Source organism: Rhinopithecus roxellana, chromosome 6, assembly GCF_007565055.1.
Source record: "Rhinopithecus roxellana isolate Shanxi Qingling chromosome 6, ASM756505v1, whole genome shotgun sequence".
NCBI classification, from domain to species: domain Eukaryota; kingdom Metazoa; phylum Chordata; class Mammalia; order Primates; family Cercopithecidae; genus Rhinopithecus; species Rhinopithecus roxellana.
The window spans coordinates 5,711,694-5,720,431 of record NC_044554.1 but is presented as its reverse complement, the minus strand read 5'-3'; the positions used below and the strand labels follow the sequence as shown (position 1 = coordinate 5,720,431).

Here is an 8,738-nt window from a genome sequence, read left to right as displayed (position 1 = left end):
TTGCAGGAAGATAAGAGTATGTCAGAAAAGACACCTCCATGTCTCTTGAAGAAATTGAAGTATCTCTGTTTTGGAAGTGGATAGTTGGGATATGAAGTTAACTTTGGAAGGGGAAATTTAGGTTTTGCTGTTAATATGAAGAGAGAATTAACTACATGGGAGCTGGTTCTAAAATACAACATGGTGATTCGTCTAAGTGTGCGTAAAAGGTTCCTGGTGCTTTGAATAGAATGAGGGGGTTCCCTTTCAGTTGAGGGAGTATGTGTAGTATATATGAGATCCCAAATAACACTGGGCAATGAAAGGTGATAAGGCCCCGAAGTGAAAATGGAGAACAGTGCATTTATGGCCATTATGACCAAGTTCTTCTTAGGAATTTTTACCATATTAACACTCAAAACTCATTGCTACTACATATTTATTATTTCTTTCCCACTAGATTAAAAAATCTAAATGAGAGACTGTTCCGCTTTGTTTTCCACTATGCACTCAGCACCAAGGCCAGCACCCAGCACATATTTGTTGAATAGGTAAATAAATGAACAAAAAATTCAGGTAGTATTCATGGAAGTTGAGGCAAATGGATAAGTGGCCATATTTATGTGTTAACAATCATAAATCAGCTAACTTCTATAGACAATCCTGGTGTTGAAATCCAACCTGCTGATATCTGCATAATTGAGTCAATAGGTTATCCTATCTACAAATAATTTTTTTCATCTAATCACTATGGTTAATTTTGTGTTATTTAAATGGAGTCTCGGTGGAGAACTGGTCAAGTTACTCACCTCTTTCTGCCTTGGTTAATACCTGCATAGGATTCCACAGTCGCAAACTGAATGCCTAGCTTCAGCCAGGTATCTCACAAATAAATCTATTATGTGCAAAACGAACCAGATGAAATAGTACAGACGTATCCAAGCAAACATATCATCACTATTATGAAAAACAATTTAAAGACTGTTCATCTCAGATGTGTGCTCAGTCCAAGAGGGACACATTATTATTGATAATCAGTGTCACAGGGAAGTTGGACATCCCCTGTCCTGCTACAGTGGGAATGTATTTTTACGGATTAAAGATTAATTACATTAAATACTGAATTTTGGAATGAGTGTTACAATAGATAATGTGATTTGGTCATTAAGACACTGAAGCAGCCTTTTATTTTGTATGATTACCACTGTTACCAGTTGAGTTACAAATGGCATTGATTCACTGAGGATGTGTCTTGTCAACTGCTTCCTGCTTGACCTGCAAATGCCAACTTAGTCAGGAGTAGGCTTAAATAAAAGTCACTGCAGTTCAGCCTGACTCACTGATCACTGGGGCTGGTCACTTACCAAAACTGTGGGAATCGGTTATTCCAAATAGCTCAGTGGAGTCGGGAAGCTTCACGTGGCCCTTGCTCTTGACTCCTCAGTCCCCGACTCTTAACCCATATCTGTTTTCTTGTCTATGCAATGGTGAACCTGTTCTCTCTAGTCTTAAGATTATTGCTGAATTTTCTACTGATTGCTGGTGATATTTGAACATCTAAGCAAAGTTAACCATTATCATCATTGCAATTACGTTTCTACTGTAAATTTTTTTGAGTTGCAATCACAATGTTATCAGAACATCTTTTGATAACATTTCCTTTATTTTAGATAATGATTTCAGTACCAAGGAGACTTTATTGCTAGATCCAACTCACTGTTGTGCATTAAACTTTGTCTCAGATCTAATCAACTTTGGTGTAAAGTAAAAATGAGGTCAGAATGCTCACTAATTCATGGCTTGAGCTGTCCTTATATGAGCAAAACTGAATAGTTGCATGTATCATCGAAACATTTCATTGATTTGTTTTCCTTATTTATATTGATATTCTCTTTACAGAAGCACTATAGCAATAGGATTTCTGTTCTATTAGATTCCTAATCTTAATTATCAAATACCAAAAAAAAAACTTCACAAAAACCAACCAATTAAAAAAACAGAAAGCAAACAAAAATAATAACTTTTTCTAGTTTTGTCATAATGTTTGTGTAAACCATTCTTACAAGTTGTATATTTAGAACCCCAAATTTCTATGGTACTATGCTCCGAATTAAAGTGTGATATTTATATTAAAATTCTGAGCCAATTAACTAAGCAGGTACACATCTCTAAATACTACTGGCATTTAAGAATAGTAGAGGGATGATTATAATAAACTACCAAATAATGCTTTTACAGATAATATTATGTCAGTTTATCAGCATTATGTTGATTATCATTCATACATTTCCAGTCTGGAATATAGTAGCTACAAGAATCAAAAAACAAAACCATAATAAAGCTAGTCTTCCTACTTTGTGCTTGCCGCCCAGATTTAAAAAAAGCTGTTAAGTGCCAAAAATGTAAAACTTATTTCAAGAAAATTAACAGGCTACACGGGTAAATTTTGGCAAATGCAACTTTATATTGAAGTTCACACATCTGTATCTTAAAGAATGAGACTCACAGACTCTAATGTATTTCTAAAATACCAGAAATCATATTATAAGCTTTCACAAGTTAAAACTGAGATAATTTAAATGACCAATACACTGAATGTGCAGAAAGTATAAACAAGACTGTGCCTTCAGTAGAATAAATGCTTCACAAATTGTGCAGGATGTCATACTAAGGCTGTGGTCTCCCCTTGACAGCTGACTTAAAATACAAACATACATCAACTGCCTGCTTCTTAGAACACTCTAGGAAGGGTAGCACACCTCAAAAGAAAATCTCATTATTTCAGTGATGTGCACTTTAAGTTTCAAACCATGTGAGAAAAAAGGAAAAAGTACTAAATGATCTTCCATGCACTTTCAGATGCATGACCATGACCAGTTACTGATTCGATTTCCCTTGACTATTTGCTCCAGTGCTAAATAAGATGAAGGATACTAGATAACCCTTTAAGGCAACATGTGTTTATTCTGCATTATTAGAACTGCTCAGTTGTGACAGGCTGTTACCAATAATGTTGCCTCCCAGACCAATATCTAGCATTTGTAAAATATAAATGAATTGGAAAAACGTTATACCAAATCAACAAAAACCACATAACACAGTTCAAGGCTAGCAATCTTACTAGTAGATAAGGAAAGTGGTATTTAGAAATAGCAATGTATTAATACAAAAAAGTAAACTCTAATTGGAACCAATATACTGCTTTGGAATGCTCCCCGGAACTTACAAGGCGGTTTTTAAAGTGTGATATTCCAATAATTCATTGGCACATCTTTAGTGGATTACAGTACTTTAAGTCCCCAAATACTTTAGTCTTTGCAAAACAATAATAGTATGAAATGTTTTAAAGTCTTCAAACTTCTAAAATTAGTTTTTATCAACACATTTACCTCATGTCAACTTAATTTATTAAGATGTCCAATGCTAATTGTTTTTTGATGTTTTTTCATATGTAGTGACATACAGAGCATTTAGCACTGATACTTAGCACCTGCTACTTTCATTATCTAGTTTTTGACCACATAGAGAAACTTAGGGCAGTGGTTCAGTCCTTTCTTAATTACAAACCTTTGCTGGCAGTCAGCAGGATCACTCTGAGATTTAAAATAGGATTATAGGTGAACTATTGCAAAGACTGCAGAATGTTGCCCAGATCCTTAAAACTGCTGATTCCATTCTTGAATTTCTTCTCAAGATATGGCTATGGGCCACAATTGCTCAGCAGAGAAGGTTAGTTTTCACAAGGCTAAAGATTTACAGATGCTCCCTCATATAACACAGTAAGGTTCCCTTGGTAACCTGGATTTTCTGCAGTAAAGAAGGGTTGTGCTGAAACAGCGCCTCAGCTCCCTGTTGGAGAAAATGCAGACAAAAGGATTGATTCCTGCTTGGGCAAAACTCATCCAGACAGCAGCTGTTAGAAATCCCCCTGGTACTACAGGCCCTCTTGCAAAAACTCTCCAATAACAGGCCACCAGGTAGGGGCCCCACAAGGTTAGAAAGAGAAAAGTCATTATATAGAACATTCTGCTGATTCTTTTTTCCATTTTGAACTCGTCTAAGACCAATAGCCTTCTTCTGCCTGTGGTGTTTGCATTTTGCCTGATGCCCAGCAAGGTGGGTGGTGTGGGACCCCTTCCAAATCCTGCTAGCCAATTGGCAGCTGCCTGGCCACTGGCTCCAGGACCATGAAAAGTCCAGTTCTGGCTGACTGCTGCTACAAACTGGACTGGCTTCATTTTCCTTCGATCATGGACGAAAAATATCAGCTTGAGGTAGACAAGCTGTGTGGCTAGGAGGATGAGAGCAAGAAGCAGCATAAATCCTAAGGAATCATTAGCCCTGAAGGAGCGGTGTTGGAAGGTGCATTGATCTTCCTCCCTAATGAATGAGTAAGTGCCCACGTCTAAAACCGGGGGAAAGGCCATGGCCACAGATAGAGTCCACACCATACAGATCACAGCCAGACACGTCCAAAAGGTCAGCCTCTTTGTATAGAAGCGGTGATGGGCGATAGCTAAGTATCTGGTGACACTGATGCAGAAGAGCATGAAAGCAGTGTGGAAACAGGACAAAACCCCCAGAAAGGCAATCACTTTGCAAGTCAGAGTCCCATAAGTCCAGGTAGAGCCATTTTTGACAGAGTTGAATACAAATGGGAAACAAATTGCAGATCTGAGGATATCTGAACAGCAAAGATCCAACAAGAAGTAGTAAGGTGCTCTATGCAAGGTCTTATCTTTCACTAGCAAAATGGAGATCAGGAGGTTGCCCACCACGCTGACTCCTATTATGAAACCCAAGGAAGTCAGTTTCAGAAAGGCTGTTAGAGGCGAGAGATTTTGCAAAATGTTGTCAGCTGCATGGCTATAGTTCGCCATAGATGGATGGAGGATAAGGATACAGCCTCAGTCAAGTCTCATGATCTAGACATAAGAACAAGGTAAAGATAGATCCATACATTTTACTGAAAATATAATCCACAAAGAGAACTGATCTGATCTGCAGTCATGCTTCCTCTTTTCTTCCATTTGATTTGCCATCAGAATATCTGAAAAAAAAAGAGCTATCAGTTCTTAAGTTAACAAGCAATGATGTCAGACAGTGCTAACATAAAGCTGTTCACTTACGGGGAAGCAAATAAAGTTTTAGTTTTCAATACTAATATTTGCTTTACTAAATATTTTTGCTTGAGATTTCAGACAATTGGCTTGTTTAGTTTTCCAAGCTAAGTGAATTTTAAAATGTCCCTATTTTGGACAATATATATTTGATTAGGTACCTTTAGGAGAAAAGGAATAAAATGTCCCATTCTTGTAAAATATGCCAGTCCAGGAATTAACCAGTAGAATTGCAATGGAATCTACAAGATTGCTATTAGGAGGCAGAGACATTACCTACATTTATTTGAGATCTGTTAGTATCTGTCAGTGTTTCACAGGCAGCTTCTCTGTTTGATGTGGGTCCAAAGAACCTGTGCAAAATATGTCTTAAGTGCCACTATTCATGCTGCATAAGAGTATTTGTTGATTCATCTTAAAGCAAAATTTCAAAATTGGACTTCAAAATTAATAGGAACTTACTTGTCCTAAGATTTGATGTGATTTAATCATTTGTCTTTCCCTCTTCACCCTACCCCCCATTTTTGGCAAATCTTTTAAGCCCACATGATTATTAAAATGGTTAATGTAAATATTGGACAGGGAAACACACCCAGAGGAATAATGCACTTCCATTTGTAAACCTTGGCTGCCTGGATTCAAATGAATATGACATGAACCTGTATTTCTTGGGCAATTAAGCCTTTCCCATTTACACTGATAACCTTTGTTGCAAATCACAAGTGGCTTCTTTTTAAAACAAAATGCACATTGTCTTATAGGTGCCTGGACCACACCAGGGAAATCGGCTTCCTCTGTTATTCCCACCAAGCGTGTTTCCTTTGCCACTTCTCACTGGCCCGGAATATGCTGATGGAAGCGCAGGCAAAACTGCGTTCGATGATTTTAATTTCCCCACCGGTACATCCTAGGGTAAATACCGATCGCATCATGCAACATTACGAAACCTGAAATCCGCCACCCCTGGATTTATAATGGGGGGAGGGTGGAGGAGGGGGAGAGGGAGAGAGACATGCATTACATACGCGAAGATGGGGAGAGAGATTGCTTCTGTGCTGCAAAGGAACCGTTCCCGGTGATTCGCAGTCTGATATTCCTCAGTCTTGAAAGGCTTTCCAGAAATGGAACTCTCAGTAAGCCCTACTGAAGGTGCATTGTCTGAATGTACTTCCATTATGCAGTTTATTGTCACACACACACACAAAACCACACACACACACACACACACACACACACAGACACACACACACACAAAACCTGAGGGAGGGCTCTTTCCCGGTGAACCTGCAGTTTCATCAACATTGTGCATTGCCCCACATCCCCCAAACTTAACCAAGAGTATATCCTCCTACCTGTTGGCGTTGGATATCCCGACAGACTATAGCTTCTTCTTTCTATAAATTGCTGATTCTTTTTTTTTCTTTTTTTTTTCTTTTTTCTTTTTTTTTTTTTTTTTGCCTTAGTGCCTTGACTGAGCATCCAGGCAGGGCTCGGCGGCGCCTGCGCGCTGGAGCCTCCTTGAGCTCCAGCCGCGTCCTCCCCTGTCGCAGCGGCACCGTCTCCCCCAGTAACGCAGGGGCCGCGGCGGCGGCGGTGGCGAGGGCGGCGGCAGGGCTGCTTCAGCCTCTGTGGAACCAGCAGGAGACCCTACCTGTCTCCAGAGCTGGCCGGGTTTATTGACTGCTCTGTCCAGTTCAACTGGCAGCATTAAGCTTTTGTCCCTTCGTGGCTGCTTCTGAACTTCCCCCACACCGCCGCCCGCATTTGTAGTGGGGGGTTGGAAAGGCCCTTTCAGGACCTCAGGCCCATCCTCTTCCCAAAGGCAGCGCACGAGGAAGTCACAGTGCCCGGGACGCCCGCCCCCTCCCTCAGCTTCCCGGAACCCTAACCTTCCCCAAACATTTTCTTCCTTTTGCTTTTAGGGTGGTCTAAACCACCGGAGGCTTCTTTTAGATTTTTTTTTTTTTTCATGATGTCTCCAGCTAACCTTTAAATTTGCAGGTTAGCTGGAAAAAGACAAGAAAAGAATGGGAAAAAAGAAAAAAAGTTATTTATTTATTTATTTATTTTTTCCCACAGTAAAAAAATCTTTTCAATGGAGAAGAAGGGAGGCAAGTTAGGGCAGCTCTGTCTTTGTTAGTCATCTTCTATTCTCCAATGCACGCAAATATGCGTAAAAGTAAGGAGGAAGCTAAGTTCAGTGGACAACTACAATATGATTTACATTCAGTCTACCTTAAAGCATGTCACTAAAGAATCAGGCTTATAAAATGTTTAAATGGCTACTCCTGGCATTCCACCCCACCAAGCAACAGTATTCCTTTTCCCTTCTTGCAAGTTCGGCTGAGCAGTGATGGGTGATGTCAAAGCAGTTATCTGTACAAGTTTCCTTTTTTCCCCTTTGTTATTACAGATGAAAAATACTAGAAATATAACGAATACGTAAAACTTACACCAGTCCAAAAGGTCGGATGATACCACAGACACCACATAGCCTGACACGTGGGTGCTTAGGAATGCCTCTAGAATCATGCATTTTCTTATTTTACCATTTCCGAAGAGTTTTGTTTGTGGGGGTGATACAAAATTTTAAGCAACAACTCCCCAGTTCTCCTATCCAAAACTAGCAGACGTGCTTTCATTAATTCCAAATGTAAAACGTCTGCTTCTTTTTCTGCATGCTTATTGCTTTATAATAATCTGTTAATGAAATAAAAATCTTCTCTACAGTGATAATCTGATCTCGAGACGGCAGTAAAATACCTCATTGCTGGATGGTGAGATTGTGACATTCAGGGGAACTCAGGCCAATCAGCATACAGATAATATGGGTTAATTTACATACTGTATTTCTATTGGACTAGCCGAGGTAAAGCCTTATCTGTTTAAAGCTTGATGTCACAGTCGTTACACAAAGCCCTATGTTGGTAATACTGAAATGATGTTAAATTTCCCTGATTTGTTCTTGAATTTCCTACGTTCATTTAAATACATGGATGATAGTTTGTTTTTTTAGAAAAGAATATACACAGGGCACTAAACTTTGGTACTCCCTTAACCCAGAAAAATCAATCCTACAGCCATGCTGGAAGTAACTTGAGGGCATTTCCATTCAAGTGAAACATTCCACTTTTTGCAAAGCAAATGAATTCAAAAACTCAAAACCATGCGGTGGTTTGCAACTTCTAAGTAAAATGTCAAATTCGTTTTTATGCAACTACAAATCATTTCAACTTGTGCTTTTTTGCTTCCCAGTAAGTGCTTCAATGTACTTTGCAAAAAGTTATTTCCTGAATTTTTACAGTTTAAAAAAAATGTATGGAATAAGAGACTTAAGTTTGCTGAAGATTCACTATTGGTCAGATGTTAGGTTGTATAGATTAGGGAAAAGCTATTTAAAAGTAAATTAAAAGAGTCACTGCACTGCCAGGTCATGAAGCAACAATATACTCTGCCAAAAGTTATAGGGCCAAGATCCAAGGGTTTTAACTAGCCTTATTCTTTAAGCAGATATTGATTCCTTAAAAATAAGGGAGAGCGTATGTGTGTATGCAATATTCTTTCATATCCACATCTCAGGGTATACTAAAGCTATTTCTTTCCTTTGCAATTGAGCACAGTTACATCCACTAATTCTTC

General features: G+C 38.9%; 1 protein-coding gene across 3 annotated transcripts; it reads right to left on the bottom strand.

The window, feature by feature from the left end:
• Positions 1–567: 567 nt before the first annotated feature.
• Positions 568–7,884, bottom strand: GPR85 (G protein-coupled receptor 85). 3 transcript variants are annotated; one of them, XM_010374621.2, is made up of 3 exons: positions 7,553–7,884; positions 6,125–6,242; positions 568–5,029 (listed from the first exon to the last, which is right to left on the bottom strand). In XM_010374621.2, the coding sequence occupies exon 3, from the start codon at positions 4,857–4,859 to the stop codon at positions 3,747–3,749; it is 1,113 nt and encodes a 370-aa protein (XP_010372923.1). In that variant the 5' UTR covers positions 4,860–5,029; positions 6,125–6,242; positions 7,553–7,884; the 3' UTR covers positions 568–3,746. The 3 variants fall into 3 exon arrangements, with proteins under 3 accessions (XP_010372923.1, XP_010372925.1, XP_010372924.1); XM_010374623.2 differs by having other exon boundaries at positions 6,125–6,239; XM_010374622.2 differs by lacking the exon at positions 7,553–7,884 and adding an exon at positions 6,452–6,639.
• Positions 7,885–8,738: the final 854 nt, after the last annotated feature.

What these genes read in the sequence shown, in the direction of transcription:
- GPR85 (XM_010374621.2), bottom strand. Translation starts at nt 4,859, where the DNA reads ATGGCGAACTATAGCCATGCAGCTGACAACATTTTGCAAAATCTCTCG.